The sequence below is a fragment of the Argentina silus genome (genome assembly GCF_951799395.1).
Source record: "Argentina silus genome assembly, chromosome: 1".
NCBI classification, from domain to species: domain Eukaryota; kingdom Metazoa; phylum Chordata; class Actinopteri; order Argentiniformes; family Argentinidae; genus Argentina; species Argentina silus.
In genome coordinates, this window is record NC_139655.1 from 20789917 (window position 1) to 20810927 (window position 21011).

Below are 21011 nucleotides of genomic sequence, written 5' to 3' on the forward strand. Positions count from 1 at the left end.
GAATGGAATCATTCCGTTCCATGCATTACAATGAGCCCGTCCTCCGATTTCTACCTCCACCAGCCTCCTCTGATGTGCAAACAGGCTCCTTTGTTGTACAGCATTGTGTGAAGATGTCCCCATAAGCTGGTTTTGGACCAGTTTTGTGTTAGGATTTGGAGAGTTGAAGCAGATCCTAGATCTGTACCTAGTAGGCAATTTTACACACTGGAGCCAAGAGCCAAGCATAGCCACGTTACAACTCTGATGTGGTGCTCCCATCTAGTGGACATATCTATCATGTCCTCATACGCTTCCTGTTCTTCCACTCCCACTTGCTCCCACTCACCATCCTCTAGCCTGCCATTTCATGCTATTCTTAGAGAATACTTAAAGGGACACTTTACCAATTTTTAACCTCATATTCATTATCTCCAGCACCATACCAGTGTCAACATATGTGAAAATAGCCAGGGGAAGTGCGTTTGTGGCTGTAGTTTTAGAACATCACTGAACAATTACCCACAATGACATCATAGGTGGCAATTTCCTTAATACCTTTCTCTTATCTTTTTGACTACACAACATAGAAAATAATAGTTTTTACATATGTAGACGCTGGTGCTAGAGATAATGAATATGAGGTTAAAAGATTATTCAGTGTCCCTTTAAGGTTAATCATCGAAATGAAAGGTGTGCTAATCTAATAAATGTAAACACAGAAACAATGTACAGTACCTTCAGAAAGTATTCAGACCCCTTCACTTTTTCCACATTTTGTTGTGTTATGGACTCAATTTAAAATGGATTAAATTGAAAGAATTTTCCATCAATCCACACACAATACCCCAGAATGACAAAGCAAAAACACGTTTTTAGAAATTTCAGTAAATTTATTGAAATTGAAATACAGAAATACCTTGTGTACATAAGTATTCAGATCCTTTGCTATGACACTTTTAAAATTAGCTAAAATGCAAAAATGTCATCAACAAATCACTCAATAAGTTTAATTGAGTCCATCTTAATGCAAAGATAATAGTTAATGTAATTTTGGAATTAATATCTTTGTTTTTATAGGGTCTCTGATTTGCATGTATTTCAATTTTAATAAATTTTACTGAAATTTCTAAAAACGTGTTTTCGCTTTGTCATTCTGGGGTATTTTGTGTGGATTGATGGCAAATTATTTTAATTTAATCCATTTTAAATTGAGTCCATAGCAAGTGAAGGGGTCTGAATACTTTCCGAAAGCACTGTATGTAGTACTGTGGGCTTTATCGATTGACTTGTTTTGCAATGTTTTGACCCACTACAAACATTGCCTTCTGTTATCCGCTGCTGTTTTTATTTGTATGCTTCAATAAACGTTTTCATGTGTTTGGGGTGTCATCATTAACAGTTAGCTGTCATTACCATCAACCAACTACATTAATTAAATTACATGATCAAATCAATTATTACAAGTACTGAAACCAGCCACGCTAGCTGGTCGCATTATGTTTTCACTTTAAGACGATCACGTCATGACGTCTTCAACAGCGGGAAAAGCGCTCCATTTAAAACAGAAGAAGGGTTTTGACATATGTTTGACAATATCTCGCGATTATTTCATTCCATACCTGCCGCAGAGCCTACGTGTTACGACCCTAGCTCGCTAGGGAAAAGAGAAGCAACATAAACCCGATGGTGTGGGTAAAATTAAAGTCATTTATTAACAGGGAAATTGAAATGTCTTTAGATCCCAAACTACAATGAAAAGAAGGCAAATTCCCTATGGGCGCAGGGGAAATCAAAGAAACAAATAAACAATAACCACAAAAGAAAACTGGACTCCAAAAAAGAGTGAGTCCCTGCTCCTATCTGAGCTAAATAAAAGTAAATACCAATAAATCCAAAAACCTCACTAACTAAACAACAATCTCAAACAAAAGTACATAAACCCACAGTCGCCCCTAGCCCTAGTGTTTCTAACATTAACAAACTACGTGACAAGGTGACTTTATGTGAATCAGTGACTAATAATATAAAGTGAAATACTGTTAGCTGTTCCTTAACCTAAACCTCCTCACAATCTCTCACACACAGCAACAAATATTATATATGGATAACCACTAAATACACGAAACCAGCTCTGAATCAAACAAATACAAGCAAGGTGGTGAGCTAGCACAGCTCCAGAACACTGAGTCAGCAGGCTTTTTATAGTCCATGTGGCTTGGGCTGATTGGTGGAATAGTGATTGATCAACCAGGAAGTGGGCGGAGCCTTCGGACCATGGACCATATGGAGCCTGCTGCACAACATTAAGGAGACAAACACAGAACACACACAACAACAAACACAGACCCGGGCGGAGCGTATCTGCGACCGTCACACTACGTAACTAATTGTCCCTTCAAGTGTGTCCATTTGCAATGTTGCGTGGGAAAACGTCGTGAAGAAGTAACATCAACGATGTGTTTGTGTCAATTAGCATGTTACTGATTGCAGGACAATTGTCATTTAACTAAAATGGGGATGATTGATGGCCATTCATCCTAAACCCATGAAAAAGTTGATTGAAACTTATATATAAACTTATAACTTATAAACTTATATTCGAACACCCTGATTCTTTTTTTCTCCACCAAAGCAAAATATCCAGGAAAAATGCTGTCACCGTCACATTTTACATGGGATGCAGTCATGTTTAACAGCGCACTATGCAGAACCTAAAAGCAATGTGTAATACCAGAGAACCTCCTCCTAAAAGGGCTGGATATTCAGAAATCACCCCAGGTTGTCCGCACTCCAAAGTCAACTGGACATGACATCACTTGACCAAACTGTCAGGTGCTGGAGTGACAGTGAAGGCAAGGTCACTGATCCCCCAACATTCCATAGATGGAATACTGTCACTACCCACTGAAAAACACTTGTGAGTTTTTATTTCCCCTTTACTTTCACTTTGCATCAAACTTTCTGATTGACTGGAACACTATTTTTAACTCCAGACCCTTTCAGTCAAGCCAGGTACGGACAGGGAACGTGCAGGTGAGGGAAACTTGCCAAATCTCTAAACATTGTCCATTGTATTTTTTACGGCTCAAATAGCATTGGCTATGAAGCTATTTGCCATTGGTCCCGTCCCTTTTGTCTCTCCCAACCACCCCGCCATCCACGTGCTTCCAAGTGGGCTGGGAGAACACTGCTGACATCATTTCAGCCCTGCCCTCTGCACGTTGTGTGCATGCGAGGCCTTGCTGCAGCCGTAATTAATGGTATAGCTGTGCATCAGATAATGGGGTGAGTAAGCGTAGTGCATGTAACTGCATTTCTGCGCTCTAGTTTAACAGCTCACTATACACTGTTTTTAGAGTGTTTTGTAATTATTTATATTTTGACAACATGTGTTTATTGTCCAAGGTTTGGTATGTACGTATATATGAGACATTGCGGTCCATGGAAGAACAGTGAGTGTACTGCGCCCCTTTTGCTTCGTTTTGAGCTTTACAGCAGCAGTGTGCATTTCCTCATTCTCAAAGAGGAGCACCCTACTCTTAAAGGCACAAGATGGGAATATTCTGCTCTTCAATGTCCATTTCAAATGATCTGATTCTCGAGGAAAATAAGTCCATCACACTTGATAGTACATTTCGTACATACATGCAATGCGCTTCACACAAAGATAAAAAAAAATATATAATAATAAAAAAAAGTTAAAATAAGGCACATACAGTATGGTAAAGTATACAAATCTTAGACATTAAAAAAGAGAAAGAAACTAAGTTTGGATTGATAATAGGACTGATAATAGTGGACTGAGAGACTTTTTATAAGAGATGCACACTGAGGCCAGGGTTGCTGGTAACTAATGAACCACGTTTATGGTTTGTAATCAAACAAGTACAGTACAGGCAACAACAACTGTAGCACAGTAAAAAAAATGACACGCTGTACTCCAGGGTACTAATATACTGTATGTACACATAATGACACCTTTGGAAAGAAAAGCTTTATCTTCCACTATTTCTTGTAGTTATATGTCTATGTGCATTGTGGGTTTTATATTAGACTACCTCTCTTTACAGATCAAATATAGGATGGCAATGTACAAGAAGACATTATAGGGAGAATGCTTGCATGGCATTTTGTACATTTACTTAGACCTAATGTCTTTGTCAGGTCTCTTGCATCTAACTTTCTGATTGACTGTTTTTAACTCCTGATCCTTTTGGTTAAACCAGGCGCAGACAGGATGGGTAGGGTGAGAGAAACTTAACAAATATCGAAACATTGTCTCTTGTGTTCAGAGAATGTATGTTGCAACGTCATAGCATTGCTTTCTTCAGCAGTGAAGCTATTTGAGAGTTCTACTTCAACAACTGTACACAGTGTTCTAGTTTTACTGGCCACGCCCCTGTTCTCTTTTTCAGAAACTGCCCTAGATCTGAGTGTTTACTCCCTCAACCACCCCGCCAGCCACGTGCTTCAAAGTGGGTTGGGAGAACATTTGATGTCACCATTTCAGTCCTGCAGAGGGCAAGTTGAATGCGTAATTAATGATATAGCGGCGCGTGAGGAAATGGGGTGGGTAAAGTGCAACTGCATTAGAGCGCTCTAGTTTAACAGCTTACAGTCGCTCACTATACAGTAAAACCAAACGAAAATGAATTATATTTGGCAGTATTTCAATTGTTGAAACCCTAACCCTTATTCTCGAAGGTTTGGTGTGTGCGTATATATTTCAGACATTACGGGAATGGAAGAACAGTGGGTGTACTGCATTTGTTTTGAGCTGTTCGGAGCAGGCAATGTGCAACGTGACCATAGAGCACCCGTGCCACTAGTCCCGCCCTCTTTGACCAATGAGAACATTTCTGGGCGTAACAAGGCGGGGTGGTTGTTCAATGCGAGCCAATGGTTTTGTGAGAATAAAATTACTTTGCAGAAGGTACACAGGCACGTGTACTTCTGCGTGTCAGCTGAAGCAAAAATATGTGTCATACAGTAGAACCGAGTAAGCGAGGAAGGGTAACGACCCATACTTTGGTCCAGAGGTCTTGAATCAACATTTTGCTTGTTGACATATTTTGGAACCCCTTTGAACGGTATATTAACGAACTCAAGATAAATTAAAGGTAAGGCTCGTCCTCGATCAGCGCTCGTGTTATATTAGGAGTGGTGTGCAACCTAGCGATGTCAAGAAACTCGGCAGAAAATGTAATTTCCTATCAGCTTCATGTTGCTTTCATCGTCTAGCTTTCCACATAATGTATATATTCCTAAACCTCACCCATTACATGTGGATTATTGTTAGCCATGTTCAGGAGACTACCGCCGGACAACTCGCACCGATTCTAACATTGCGACCAATCTAGAGGTTGGTGCGTTTAGGCCCATTGACCGTGGCTAAATCAAATAATACAAATGTGCTATAAATAAATGACATGATTGTGTGTGTGTGCACTATGTATACCTATATATATTGCACATGGCATGCATATGTTGAAATCGTAGGTAACAAACATACGTTGGAAACATCGTGTTTCAGCGTTTGCATTACGTTTTTCACTTTCAACATGAAGATGGCTTTCCGCTGGCAAGCTGGTCAGTCATTCTATAGCCATTTATTTTTCTTAATCATAAATATCTGCTTTAGCATTTCGTTGGATTGTAATTGTTATGACTACTTCAGTCGTTGGAAATATAATTGGAATAATAGCTTTTTCCCAATTGATCTTTATCACAGTTGTCGTTATACTTCTGTTTTGTCAAACACATGATTTGCCCAGACCCACCCTCACTCATTTATGCTGATGCAGTTATACCACATGCCCACATGGGTGTAGCGAGATATGGAGGGAATTAGGTATCCTATCAATTCAGTAATATAAATTCTATATCCACAGTTGGGTTATTACTAAGTTGTTGCAATAGGTTAGTAGTAGCTACAACAACAACAACAACACATGCAAAATACATGTGCAAAAAGCATTCTACATACTTAGATGGAGTTGGAGTGAGCACATTTAAAAACAAAAAGCCTTCATGAGAATCATCATTTGAATTGTAAAAAGCCTTTGATTTTGCCAACATCCTCTTTAAAACATAATTGTATAGTAGATCACTAATAGACGAGAAGAGCAAGAGTAGATGAGAAGGAGCTGAGAGTTCCCAAGACTGACAGCCAGGGTTAAAGACCTAGATGTGAGTGGCAGACAACTACCTTAACTGTGCTCATTGTGTGGCACATAGAGGTGACTAAGATTTTGCAGTGTCATAGAAAACACACGGAATGTGGATGCAGAACCTGAGTCTGTATCCACTTGCTGTACCTGAGTTTAAGGGAGCCACTTGCTTAACAGTCAAGGTAAAGTAGGTTTAATATTCAGTTACTGCTCTTTTGCACTCACAACTGAACTCACACAAAAGAATTGTATGGGAGGGTCAATTCACCTCAATTTGCTTTCCTAGTTGCAATTAGTTTGTGAGAGATGTTTACTCTTGGGCAATGTCTTAATTATGAACTGTTTGGCAACTGGAGCACCATGGCACAGTTGCCTTCCACTTATAGCATCATTGTTAACAGAATGTTTGTTTATTGTGATTAATCACAACAGCCAACCAATTAAGCAATCAGGTCACATCACATTGTACGTGGGAAGTTGCCAAGGAAACATCTCGACTGTGGAGAATTGAGTTTAAGGTTGCCATTCTTATAGAATAGGCATTTGCCTATATCAGGAGTTGGATATAACATGGACAAGCCAGCATGGGCTAGTCTCTAGATGGTGTGTAAGGAAAATGTTCTTTTCAGTTTAACATGTTCGAGATCATTCACTGTTTGTTGATGGTCCCTTCTCCTGAATTAGTGTTAAAAACAGTGTTTTGTGAGACGAGACTTGAGAAATTATTACAAGTGACTGTTTGGAACATTCCTAATGATAACTCTCAATGTGCTGATGTGCTATTGGATTGTATATTGGTCTTGTAAACTTGAAGTGGCACTGATTCCACAAGGTGTTCCTTTGAGATTCTGGTCCATGATGACATGATTTCATCACGCAATTCCTGCGGATTTTTCAGGTGCACTTTAAAGCTGTGAATCTCCCGTTCTACCATATCCCAAAAGTGTTCTATTGGATTCAGATTCGGTGACTGGGAAGGCTACTGAAGAACACTGAACGCATTGCCATGTTCATGAAACCAGTTTGAGATTACTTTTGCTTTGTGACATGGTGCATTATCATGTTGGAAGTAGCCATTAGAAGATGGGTAAAATTGTGGCCATGAAGGGATGCACATGGTCAGCAACAATACTCAAATAGGCTGTGGCATTCAAGCGGTGATTGATTGGTAATAACAGGCCCAAAGTGTGCCAAGAAACCATTCCTCACACCATGACACCACCTCCACCATGAGAAGGTGTACAGGTGTTCCTAATAAAGTGTTACGTGAGTGTAGTTTTTAACAACCCAGTCGATAATTCATCGTTGGGAGGCCAAGGCTAGAGATGCATAATATACATGAACATATTATTGCAAAATAACATGTTTCTGTTTCACCGACACGTCTCAGTGTCTTCCCATCTCTATATCGTGGTAGGAAATGAATTTCCATAGTTGATATGACGTCAGGTTTGGTTTGTAAAATGGTTGTGATGACGGAGGTGCTGGAGAGAGTGGTGTGACAGAAACATGTGTTTTGATCTGTGGTAGTTGTCGTCAATATTGTCTGTACACAAAGGCAGTTGGCTGCCCTATCATTTTTGCCATTGACTTTTGGCCTATTTGGCAATGCTGTGTATTGTATTTCACAATCATTCTTCCTGTCCCCTTTTGGCTTTTATTTGTTGTTTGACAGCATAGTTAAAAAATGTCTGCCAACAATTTCATAGAGTTAAGCTTTTTTCCATTTGATCTGGATCCAACTGCAACTAAACCGAGTCTGGTCTCCCCAAGCTGAAGAAATTGCCTATTTCCCACAGTAACCTAATATTTCCTTGCACATAGGCAACTTCTTTGCATTATTGTGACTATAATGGTTTTGATTAGAGGTGTATGGCTTTATTGAGTGTGTTTCCTGTGGACGTGGGAGTGGGAAAGGTCTGTGCATGGCTGGATAGCCGAGTGTCGAGGTGACTGGGATGGATGGGGTGCTGTATCCAGGACAGGTACCACAGTAGCCTGAGCACAGCGTTCTCAAGACCACCTCCATGTGCGTGGTCCTCGGAAGTATGCATCAATGCATGCAGACGCCCACTTGTAGGCTCCATCCTCATTACTGGAGCAGAATCGGTCCCTCTCCCAGCTAGTGCACACGGTGTGTCATGTGCTATGGTGCATCATCCATCTGTGTATGACCAGGCAATGCTAATTACATAACATGGTGACAGAAGGAGTTATGATCCAACATGGCTACTGTAGATAATTAGTTATTACATTTACTAGAATTCACTAACACAGGCCTAGGCTGTATTACAGCTCTATTATTTACATTTACTTATCATTTCATTGCATCATGTTGGCCTAAGTGGTATTTTAATAAAAAAACTTTTTATTTCTGATTTAGTCACTGCTGGAAATTAACAGTAGAGCACACATACTCATTAATTTAGGCTTATCCTGAATGTAAATCTCCCTCTGCTCTGAGTCCCTTCACTCAGCCTTAAGATGCCCCTCAAGTGACGGTGTAGCGCCTAATTTAAAGCTTGCTGCTTCAGACAATGCGTCATCCCATCGTTGTGGACATGAGGTGAATGTGTGTGATTGGGCTTCTTGTTATAGTGGCCTGGCAGCTTAAAGGATTATTGGTTTCTCTCAGGAATAAATAGCGGAGGACACTACCTGCGTAGGCAGTAGCCCATGCGTCAGAAATGACCAATGATGGCAAGTAGGCCTACATTCATCTTTAACTGTCCTACATAAGAAACTTGGTTTAACTTTGACGGCTGCATTAAAGTTGCATGCAATTGGGATTTGGTTGACTAGTCTCTCCACCTTGCTCGAGTCGTTTTGTTGAAGGTTTTCAGGATTGAGTGAGGACTGGTTTGCGCCAGTTCTCTGGGAAATGGACCAACAGTTGGGTGCATGCACACAAAGACACACACAACCAGACTCTTTCATGTGGTGCAATTAGGCACCAAAATAAAATCCATGCTGCTCAGAGTCTAAGACCAACCAACTGTGGCTCAGGGGGAGTGGGGTAGCGTAAACACAGATGGACAAACGGGAAAATGGACAGAAGGGAGCGGAGAGGGAGGAGAAAGAGAGAGCAAAGGACGAGATAAATGTAGCTTGTACTCACCAGGAAAGATAGAAAGAAAGCGACTGACAGGAGACAAGGTGTGTGTGTGACTTTTGTTTAGTATTCCCTTTGGCTTTCACTCAAAAGGTTGCCTCCATTTGAAGCTTTAGTAGCTTTTTTTTTTTTTTTTTTAATAGTTCAAGGTTTCTTCTTTTTATAGCTTTGGACCAGGTGTTATGGAGTTGCTTTTGACATTACCTCTGCAGGTGGCCTAAATATTAGGTGGAACAACACACCCACCTGAGATTAGGAATAGATTTGTTGGCAAAACACCACAGTTTTAATGGAGCGGGGGAATTACCATTGTATTGGCCATCATTCAAGAGTTGAAGCTCAAGGAAATGTCTTAATAGCCGTGGGATTAGAGAACATATACCACCATATTATCATTGTTACATCCAGCCATGCAAATGCACGACAACATGATGGTGTCTAACACATATTTTTCTCTTTTTCCCCCCTTTTTTCCCCCTCCACCAGGTGGACTGTATCACAGAGAGAAAATAAATAGTGAGTTTACACTCTGAGGTGCTGTTTTTCCTCTAGCAGAATCAGGAGAGGTTCTTCTCTCTCACTCTCAGCCAATCTGTTATTGGTGTGGGCATCTGGTGTGGGCAATCTGGGCATAGGTATTTGCTTTATTGCAAAGCAGTGTTACAGAATTGTGGAACCATTTTGAAAATCTAAACCCTGTAGGCAGGGTTTCAGCAAATACCAATTGTCCTATATGAACAGTCAGCAGGAGAAACAATGTTCTTCTCTCCTTAGTGTTCTCTATAAATCAGCAACCATGATTCACTCCTGTAGTCACAGTAGTCCCACCTAGAGCTGAAAAAGAGACATTTTAATATTCAGCTTGTTTATCTTGGGTGGGAGTGCAGATCTCAACCAAGCTTACCAGCTCATTCTACACTATAATGAGTTATGAGAACTCAAACTCCGCCCCCAGCAATGACACTCGGGGGCGAGTGGGAAGGGCAGAGGAAGATCAAGAGGCGGAATCTGGAGGAAATTCCCCAAACAAGAATGGAGGCTCTCCTTCCTCAGAGGCAACCAATCGGGGACGAGGATCCTCTCCAGGAGGAGCGTCAGGATCCGGGGGTGACACGGATGCACAGTCAAGCGGGAATGATTCTGGAGAGAGGGAGAACGAGTCCAGGGGGCCTCAGTCCAACCGGAGTTCCCACAGTTCCTCCAACAGCAAGGACTCAGCCATGATGTTGGAGAGCACCGAGAGCAACAAGAGGTAAGAGAGTGAATTCGGAGAATGGGGTGATGAGAGGCATGTAAAGGGTGTATCTCAATGGTGTACAGTGGCCTCCTCTCCTTATGGAGGAGACCCATCATAGGGCTCACCTGTACAGTAGTGTCAGATCAGTACTGATGGAGAGGAGACGAGGTGGAGAAATGTAACTGGGAAGCACAGTCAGAGGAAAGAAGTTGCATAACAATATGGCAGCTCTCGTAGCTGGTAAGACCCAAAGGGGGGAGGTAAAGGGGGTCCTAAAGATGGCCAAAGACGACGTAACAGAGGAAAGGGTGGGCCAACAGAGAGCATTGTATTTGGTTGTTATTGATTGCAGACTTGCATGCAGTAAAGAAGGCCATTTGCTAAATGGGTTAGTATTAATATCCTCCATGCCTCTAATTTTCCTCCCTCACTTCCTCTTTCCCTCCTCTTCCTTATCCTTTTTCATACTTTTTCTACTACACTCTTACTCTTTTCACCCCCTCTCCTTTCCCTCCATCCTCCTTAGCTCTAACTCCCAGAGCATGTCACCCCCCAGCAGTTCCCTGGCCTACAGCCTGCTGAGTGCCAGTTCTGAGCGGGACCCCCCTTCCACCAGCGGCTGCAGCAGTGACCAGTCAGCCAGGGTCAAGACCCAGAAGGAGCTGATGAAGGCCCTGAGGGAGCTGAAGATCCACCTGCCGGCCGAGCGTAAGGGCAAGGGCAAGGGCAAGGGCCGCTCCAGCACCCTGGACGCCCTCAAGTACGCCCTCAACTGTGTCAAACAAGTCAGAGGTGAGCGAGGACCGTTAGCCACATTCCTGTGGGATTGAAAATATGTCTTTATGTTGGTCTTGTTTAACCCCTTTGGAGGTGAATCAGCCCCATGGCCACTGCAGTGGTGAGATGATCCTAAGTGTTTAAATGATGTTTGTGTGTCCTCAGCTAATCAAGAGTACTATCACCAGTGGAGTGTTGAGGAGTGTCAAGGCTGCAGTCTGGACCTCTCCGCCCTCACGATAGACGAGTTGGATGATATCACCTCTGAGTACACCCTCAAAAACACAGTAAGTGATCGTTGATTTCAGGGTGTTTACTAAGTTGATGTATTCTTATAATACAGTACACCTGCACAACACCGAATGTAATGCTGAAGATACAGTGAGCAATTGGTATCATTTTACTCAATCTCTCTCTCTGTGTCTCTGCCTTCCCTCAGGACACGTTCTCCATGGCAGTGTCCTTCCTGACTGGGAAGGTGGTGTACCTCTCCCCCCAAGGCTCGTCTCTGCTGCGCTGTAAGTCTGAGAGGCTGCACGGCACCATCTTCTCTGAGCTACTGGCCCCCCAGGATGTCAGCACCTTTTACAGCAGCACAGCGCCCTGCCGCCTGCCTCAATGGGCCTCCTGCATCCGCTCAGGTGAGAGAGGGCGGAGGGGAGGAAAGGGGTTTTCTGGATGGCAACAGCATGAACATTTTAATCTTTTGTAAAATCAAGTTATTGGCCATTATAGCACCTGTTGAAATGATTTCTCACATTGAGTTTGGTCGAAGAGAACAGTGGTGATTGGACCACAGAGGGCTCCTAGGTGATCCTAATGCAGTCCTCTGTCCTCCCTCTCCACCAGCCGCCTCCCCACCAGTGGACTGTGCGAAGGAGAAGTCCATGTTCTGTCGGATCAGTGCTGACAGGGCGCCCGGGGTAGAGATGCGCTACTACCCGTTCCGTATGACCCCCTTCCAGATAGCCCTGAGGGACTCTGACGCTTCAGTACCCCAGCCCTGCTGCCTGCTCATCGTTGAGAAGGTGCACTCAGGATACGAAGGTACAACATGGAAAAAGCCGACCTGGAAATCTACAGTATTAATATTATTACTGCATAACAGCTGTATTATCACTGATTACATTACTACAGTTACATCTACAGGGTTTATGTGACCTGTTTCATATGCATAGTCCATGCACCAGTACAACATATCTGACCTGTAACTCTGTTCCTTCTCTTTCCTCTGCCTCTCTCCCAGCTCCTCGTATCCCTGCAGACAAGAGAGTCTTCACCACCAGTCACACTCCCAGCTGTCTCTTTCAGGAGGTGGACGAGAGGTCAGTGTCCACTGTGTCCCATGCACTGTTCCATGTAGGGTTATGTAGACTAGATTCTTGTGTAACATGTGTGAGTTGTCTGTAACGTTGCTGAAACATTGTGTGTGTGTGTGTGTGTGTGTAGAGCGGTGGCATTGTTGGGCTACCTGCCCCAAGACCTGGTGGGAACCCCAGTACTTCTCTACCTCCACCCGGAGGACAGGCCTATCATGGTGGCCATTCACAAGAAGAGTGAGTCAGACCTCTCTCCCCACCTTGTTCTCTCTATCACGGTTTTCTTCTCTCAACCCGTCTCTACGGTCTAATTGTGACCTTTCCTCTTCAGATCGCACTTTGTCAATTCACGATCATCTTACTGTTTGCAAGCATTCTAACCCTATAATGTCTCTGTCTCTCTCCCTCTGTCAGTCCTCCAGTTTGCAGGACAGCCGTTTGACCACTCTCCCCTGAGGATATGTGCGCGCAGCGGGGAGTATCTGACCATCGACACCAGCTGGTCCTCCTTTGTCAATCCCTGGAGCAGGAAGGTCGCCTTCATTGTGGGCCGCCACAAAGTCAGAATGTAAGTCTCTCTTCCCTATGGGTTTCTTTTTCTCTCCCTTTCTCTCTCGCCTTCACTATGAAGTCTTTCTTATCTCTGTATCTCACACGATCTCATGATTCCCCAAAACTCATTAGTCTCTCTCTTCCCCCCTCTCCCTCCAGGAGCCCCCTGAACGAGGATGTGTTCAACCCTCCGCGGGGCTGCGAGGGCCGGGCCATGGCCCCTCAGATCGTCCAGCTGAGTGAGCAGATCCACCGTCTCCTGGTGCAGCCGGTGCACAGCGGCAGCTCACAGGGCTACAGCAGCCTGGGCTCCAATGGCTCCCATGAGCATCACCGGAGCGCAGCCTCCTCCAGCGACAGCAACGGCCCCGCCATGGAGGATGCTGCAGCCGTGGGCGCACTGCACAAACCCGTGAGTGGAGGGAGAGGGCTGACACTGACACCAATGACACATGAAACGCACTGAACTAAACACACACAAGCCAACCAGTCACAACAAGAAATGACTGAAACATTCACAGAATGCCTTAGTGGAAAAGGAGGGATTCTGTGATGGTTCTCTGAGTATTGTTGTCCTTTGGTTGTGCAGATGACGTTCCAGCAGATCTGTAAGAATGTACACATGGTGAAGACCAATGGACAGCAGGTGTTCATCGAGTCTCGCAACCGTCCTCTACCTGGAAGACCCACCAACACAGGTGAGAATGAAAGATCATAACACAACACCACACAACACCTTAACTGAAGTCCGGAGGTCAGGAACAATGCCCCTACATTAGCTCATTGTACTATTTCTCCCCCTCTATCCCTTCATCCATTGCTTCTTCAGGAGCGGTCGGTGTGCTCAGAGTCATAGATGATCCAATCAGGAGCCTGATCACTGAGGTGGCGGCTCCCCCCAAAACCACTGTCCCCACCCAGCTTGTGAGGAAAGAACCCCCAAGTGCCTACTCCTATCAGCAGATCAACTGTCTGGACAGCATCATACGGTGTGTGGTTGTTTCAAACAATAAATAGAAACTTACAACACAAACTTTAAATCTTTTATCTTTGCCTGACTTACGGCAAGTTAGGTAGTATAAACCGAGACGCTGACTTGACGTGACTTCCCCTTTGACCCCCAGGTACTTGGAGAGCTGTAACGTTCCCAACACGTTGAAGAGAAAGTGTGGCTCATCCTCGCACACAGCCTCGTCAACGTCTGATGACGACAAGCATCAGGAGGCTACAGGCACAGCCAAAGGTACACACACACACACACCGTAGATGCACCCCCTTTAGACTTAAATTGCTTGCCACTACGCACCCATCTATAGAGAGAGCGAGAGAGAAAGAACACGTGTGTGTGTGTGTGTGTGTGAGTGTGAGAGAGAGAGAGAGAGAGAGAGAGAGAAACCAAGTGAAGGAGAAAACAAAAAGAGTGCAGCATTAGGGTTCATTAGAAATCAGTTGATTGCTACCCAAGGTCTGCTTGTTGACACGTTTGTGTGAAAAGGGGGGAGGGGTGATACTGATCATTCCTTACGATGACTCACCTAGATCTGTCTGTGTGTACGGTACGTTTGTGTCTGTCTGTGTGTATGTCTGTTGTGCGTGCGTCTGTTGTGCATGTGTGTCTGTTGTGCGTGGGGGTGTGTGGCGCTGCAGGTCCTGCTGTAACCCTGGTGCACAGCAAGCCTGAGAGTGTAGCTTCAGTCACCTCCCAGTGCAGCTTCAGCAGTACCATCGTCCACGTGGGAGACAAGAAACCCCCAGAGTCAGGTGGGCATGAGGACAGGACTTTCTGGGCCTCTTTAGTTGTCTGTGGATCTCTATATTACACCGTCCTGGCCTGTCCCGTCACTATCTATTATCCTTCCGCTAGTGTCTGTGGATCTGTACTTGATATTGTAGTTGCTTGTGTCTTTCTGCCCGTCCATCGTTCTCTGTTTCTATCTGCACTGGTTTGTCTTTCTGTCTCTTTCTCATCACACTCTTCTCTTTCCCACTCCTCTGTGATTCACATTTCACTATGCTTTTTGCAGTCTCCTTTATCTTCTCCTCTTTCTCTTTCTCTCTCCCTCACAGACATCATAATGGAAGAAGCCCCTCCTACCCCAACTCCTGCTACCGCTCTACCTCCTCCCACCACCGCCCCCCCTCCTCCCCCGACTCCATCGGCCGCCCCGCCCAGCCCTGCAGCCCAACCCGATAGGGATGGACGTAGAGGTGGAGCTGGCCGTTTTGGCCTGACCAAGGAGGTGCTGTCTGCACACACACAGCAGGAGGAGCAGGCCTTCCTGTGTCGCTTCAGAGACCTGAGCCAGCTGAGGGTGTTTGACCCAGCCTCAGCCAAGCGCAGCCACCCTGCCACCACCACCAACCCCCTGGCCAGAGGTAAGGGCCACACAGCCCCACGGAACAGCCCAGGGAAGAGGGGGTTAGGGAGAGGACTCCATCAGAAATTAAGACTGCTTAAATCTACAATTTTTTTTAAATATCTGTCTGTCTCTCTCTACCCCACCCTCTTTCTCTCTCTCAGGAGCGAGGTGTTCCCGCGACTATCCAGCGGCAGGGGGCAACAGTGGTCGCAGACGTGGTCCAGGGGGCAAGAGATTGAAGCACCAGGAGAGTTCTCATCAAAGAGGCTCTCTTGGCCTGAGTGGAGCCATCAGAGGCCCCAGCGTAGGAGCTGAGAACGAGCCACCCACCTCAACCTTTCCCTTACCTCTCCCCATGCCGCTAGGCCCCCCCACCACCTCCTCTTCCTGGCCTACCTCTGTAGCCTCCCAGGCCAGCCTGCCCAACGTCCCCTACCCCCCAGGGATGCTCCCTCTCTACCCCCTCTACCCTCCCCTCTCCCAACCCATGCCTGTTCCAGTCCCGGACCCCTCCCTAGCCGCTGGGCTACGCTTCCCCCACATGCAGAGTCCTCAGATGCCCCCCATGATGGCGCTGGTCCTGCCCAACTACATGTTCCCCCAGCTCAACCCCTCCCTGCCCCAGATGGGGGTGCCCATGTCCCAGCCCAGCGCTACCATGGTGCCCCCCAGTCCCCAGAACTTCTACAACCCCAACACAAGCTTCCCCTTCCCTGGTACAGCCCCTGTCATGGTGCCCATGCCCTCTGCCTTCCCCATCCTGGCCCCCCGAGCCCCATCTCGCTCCAGCACCCCCCAGTCGTGCAGCCAACCCCTAGCAGATCATGAGGGGGCGGAGTCAACCCTCTTTCAGTCGCGCTGTTCTTCCCCACTCAACCTGCTGCAGCTGGAGGAGTCACCCAGCAACCGGCTGGAGGTTGCTACGGCGCTGGCTGCAGCGCAACAGGCTACGCCTCCTGTGCAAGGGGGTGGAGTGGGTGGGCAGAGCTCAGCCAACCAGAGAAGCTCTGCAGATAACTTGAAGGAGAATGTGAGTTTGAGCAGATTTCTATCACTGTGATAAGCATAGACTCATTTATATTCCCCCTAGGTCTCATCATTCTGTATTTATAAGTGATGCAGGAAACAACTTGACAGATGTTGCTGTAAAAAGCACTTGACGATTGAAATAAAATGCTTTACTATGCACTCATGAAAGAGTTGCATGCCATTTTAGTGGAATATTAAAGACTCAACACTCAAAGTGTGCACAGTACACCTCATCCTCACCTTTTCATCCTCTCTCTCTCCCTCTTCTCTTTAGGGTGAGAACAATGAGTCCAACCAGGATGCCATGTCCACCTCCAGTGATCTACTGGACCTGCTACTGCAGGAGGACTCTCGTTCAGGCACCGGCTCAGCCGCCTCAGGCTCTGGCTCCTTTGGGACGGGGTCCTCAGGCTCCGGGTTGGGGTCCTCGGGTTCAGGGTCCAACGGCTGCAGCTCCTCTGGGAGTGGGACCAGTGAGTACTCCCTCAATACTGCCCATCTAAAATGGATAGGACAAATTATGTAGACATGGTGACTTTTTGGCATGCCTCACTAGCATACGGGAGGAATCAACCTTAGTCCCTTTGAAAAGATTTGTGAGACGTTCAACTCTGATCAGCTCCCAATATAGAATTCACCTTTGATATTCCTTGTATGTCTCAGGGAGCAGCAACACAAGCAAGTACTTTGGCAGCATCGACTCGTCAGAGAATGACCACTCCCGCAAGCCACCAGCAGGAGGCAGTGGAGGAGAGGAGCAGTTCATCAAGTGTGTCCTGCAGGACCCCATCTGGCTGCTCATGGCCAACACAGATGACAAGGTCATGATGACCTACCAGCTTCCTGTCAGGTGAGACATGACTTGATAACACTGATTGCTCATTAACAATGATGGGGTGGTGGAAGTGTTCAGGGAGGGAAGGTGGGTGTTGGTGGTCTTTGACAGGGTTTTAATGGTTACATTTAACGTATCTGGAATTTTTATGTATTTTAGCAGGTATGTTCAATGTGAGTGAATCCATGCTTTTCCCCCTCAGGGACAGTAAAGTCAAGTGTCCTTGTGTTGTATTCCCGTATATACTCATGTATTCTGTGTTGTGTGTTCCAGGGACATAGACGCAGTGCTGCGTAAGGACCGCGAGGCTCTGAGGGCCATGCAGAGACACCAGCCACGCTTCACAGAGGATCAGAAGAAAGAGCTGAGCCTGGTCCACCCCTGGATACGAACTGGACGCGTACCTCGTACCATAAACATCTCTGTGAGTGCCTTCACAACAAGTCCCTCTTTAGAACTATTGAATGTTATCTTCCACTCACCCTTAATGAAGGTCTGTAGACTAGCCAGCTAACCCTGTACCTCTTGTCTCTCAGGGATGTATGGGGTGCAAGTCTCCCCCCTCTGTCATTCCGGCCAACCCATTCGACGTGGAGATCCATGAGATGGAGCTGTGCAGTGTGCTGGGCACCACCCAGAAGAAAGCACCCCTACCCGACACAGCAATGGACGAAGGAGAGGAACACAAAGATGAGGAGGAGGACAACAACAACGAAGAGGCGCACGCCAAAACCAAAGGCAATGACCAGGAAATGACAACAGAGGAGCTGGAAGAGAAAGATATGACCCACTGAAGGACATTGGGGTTGTGTTGGATAAAGAACACTAAAGCTAATTGTGACCTCTCCATGTGACGGATGCCATGCCAGAAATGCACATTCAGGCCCAAATGTTGACCCCTAAGAGAAGACTCAAACTTTGATTCGTTCACAGGGCGTTGCGGGTAATTGAAGTGCATTTTTATTGATTAAGTGGAACTATTGCCGTATAAGTGTCCCGACTGGCTGGCCGTCAGATCAATCAGGATTCTGGGTCCAGTCAAGTCACTCCACTGTGTATTAAATCAATATGACATGGTGTTTGTGACGGACAGTCATCCACTGGGACAGAAATGCCTTGGAAAGCACAGGATACGCACACAAAGTTTGAAAGTGCTGCATTGTTCACTTTCTTTTTTTCTTTGTGTATTTATTAAACATGTATTATAATTAGAAACACTAAAGATGGAGAGCTGCGGAAAGACATTGAATGTGTTACAAAATGGACACTTTATTTAAGACTGGTGTTTCACAGCAGTCTACCCCTTTTTATGGGATATATATAGTTCCTATCCCTGTTGGGTAACCTCATTTCACAGGGAGAGGGGGGGGTTTAGCTGGTGGCCCCCCTAACCTTGTTCCTCTGTTGGAATGTATCCCAGACAACCTGGGATTGTTATGTTTTGTTTTCAGCATGATTTATGTTTTCCAAATGGTTTGGAAGTTGTATTTTTGGAACAAATACATGTATGTGTGTGTATATGTGTGTATATATATATATATGTATATATATCAATATCAGTCATTTGGACCAAATTTACACAAGAACCATGTTTACTTTATTTTGTAAGCAGTATGTATATTTTTATATTTGATATCTCTATTTTATATAGAGAGAGGAACTTGTATTTGTTGTGATGTGTTCCAGAAGTGACATTTTAAAATCAAACATTTTAATCAAGAAAAAACAACGAGAGGAGATTGGTGTTTCTGTGGCAATCCAATCGGAAGCCACTCTGGACGTTGGACTGTTGACAGTTGGACTTCTCTGATATGTTGGCAATCATCAGGTGACCCCCGTCGCCTATTCTCATTAGCTGGACATTAGTCTGTGCATTCGTGAACAGTATGGTTAACCTGCAGTATAAGGTCTGAGGCCTTGCTGCATTCTTCTTGACCTCTGAAAGCAGGATGTAGGACATGTTCAAAACATCCAGCTATCATAGAAACAAAGAACAGTCATGATTGGAGGCTTCCATCAAAAGGCCAGTAAACCCTGAATCAAATTGACTGGTCAACAGTGGTACGGGCTGATGGCGAGTGTGTGGGTTGAAAGGAGTTTGGACAACTTTTGACATTGACGTTCAAAACACAGCCCAGAGAGTTTAAATACATATTATCTTTCTCTCTGTGTCGCTGTCTCCTCTCTTTCCCTCTCTTTGTGGCACTGTTCTGGTGATGTGTTATTCTGCTGCATTGAGTCAGTGGTCTGCAACAGTTTCTAATTATTTTTGTGAATATCTTTGTACAAAAGACACATTAAATCTAATGAAATGCTATGATGTTTTCTCTCTGTCTTTTGCTGTCTGCCTCAGTTTCTTAATTGATCTGTATCCTACCTTTAAAGTTGAACACACGCTCGTCATTCTCCTCCTTTGTGTGGACATGAAGTTGTGTGATGAGGCAAGAGAGAGATGCATACTACTTCTCCAAAGTGTGTGTGTGTGTGTGTGTGTGTATATATATACTCACCGGTCACTTTATTAGGTACACCTGTTCAACTGCTCGGTAACGCAAATATCTAATCAGCCAATCACATGGAAGCAACTCAATGCATTTAGGCATGTAGACATGGTCAAGACGACCTGCTGAAGTTCAAACCAAGCATCAGAATGGGAAAGAAAGGTGATTTAATTGACTTTGAACGTGGCATGGGTGTTGGTGCCAGACGGGCTGGTCTGAGTATTTCAGAAACTGCTGATCTACTGGGATTTTCACGCGTAACCATCTCTAGGGTTTACGCAGAATGGTCAGAAAAAGAGAAAATATCCAGTGAGCAGCAGTTCTCTGGGCAAAAATGCCTTGTTGATGCCAGAGGTCAGAGGAGAATGGCCAGACTGGTTCGAGATGATAGAAAGGCAACAGTAACTTAAATAACCACTCATTACAACCAAGGTATGCAGAAGACCATCTCTGAATGCACAACACGTCGAACCTTGAAGCCGATGGGCTACAAAAGGGGGTTCAACCCAGTACTAGCAAAGTGTACCTAATAAAGTGGCCAGTGAGTGTATGTACACACACAGTGTTAATTACACACTGTCAAATTAACTAATAGAGTTCATTTGGACCTTTCATTAATCTGTCCCATCACTTATGGTGGCCTAAAATAGGGGGACTATGTATAAAAAGCTTTTTAATTTCTGAATGATGAAACCAATATGTACACAAATACCATGAATTAAAAGTTGAGAATCTCTACTTCAACCTCATAGTACTTTTGGAGTGTAGACCTCTGGAGTGTGGAGCCAAAATAAGAAAAACTGCTTCACTGTCCCATTACTTAGTAGGGCACTGTAAATGCAGACGAACGTTAACAACAGATCTATACCTTCATCCACACGTACAGATTTGGTCTAAGGGGGGAGGAGGAGTTGAGCTGGCTGAAGAGTCTGTCCAGAGAGAATGAGAGGAGCAGGGCAGCTGTTTTTATACTAAACCACTTTCACATTCATTGTGGTTTTCACCCAGAGTGGCCACCATCTTAAAAAAGATCAAGGCATGCCCTCTATGTGGTTCTGCTCCTATTCTTACATGCAGACACAGACAAACACACATATATGCATACTTACACCAGCTAGATTTTCTTATGAACCCCAA

The 21011-nt window shown here is 45.0% G+C and overlaps 1 protein-coding gene across 2 annotated transcripts; it reads left to right on the forward strand.

The window, feature by feature from the left end:
* The first annotated feature begins 4978 nt into the window (after positions 1–4978).
* On the forward strand, positions 4979–19690 carry per1b (period circadian clock 1b). Of its 2 annotated transcripts, XM_083678865.1 has the most exons (20): positions 4979–5102; positions 9751–10516; positions 11028–11293; positions 11444–11565; positions 11718–11919; positions 12128–12325; positions 12525–12603; positions 12728–12834; positions 13012–13165; positions 13309–13561; positions 13739–13847; positions 13979–14138; positions 14274–14392; positions 14797–14910; positions 15217–15525; positions 15671–16539; positions 16813–17011; positions 17202–17388; positions 17647–17797; positions 17910–19690. In XM_083678865.1, the coding sequence occupies exons 2-20, from the start codon at positions 10188–10190 to the stop codon at positions 18165–18167; spliced, it is 4185 nt and encodes a 1394-aa protein (XP_083534991.1). In that variant the 5' UTR covers positions 4979–5102; positions 9751–10187; the 3' UTR covers positions 18168–19690. The 2 variants fall into 2 exon arrangements, with proteins under 2 accessions (XP_083534991.1, XP_083534992.1); XM_083678866.1 differs by lacking the exon at positions 14797–14910.
* The last annotated feature ends 1321 nt before the right edge of the window (positions 19691–21011 follow it).

Bases quoted from the DNA above. Each gene is read 5' to 3' on its own strand.
- per1b (XM_083678865.1), top strand. From the start codon at position 10,188: ATGAGTTATGAGAACTCAAACTCCGCCCCCAGCAATGACACTCGGGGG. The intron at 12,326-12,524 runs GTACAACATGGA...CCTCTCTCCCAG, and splicing joins GGTGCACTCAGGATACGAAG to CTCCTCGTATCCCTGCAGAC. The intron at 12,604-12,727 runs GTCAGTGTCCAC...GTGTGTGTGTAG, and splicing joins TTTCAGGAGGTGGACGAGAG to AGCGGTGGCATTGTTGGGCT.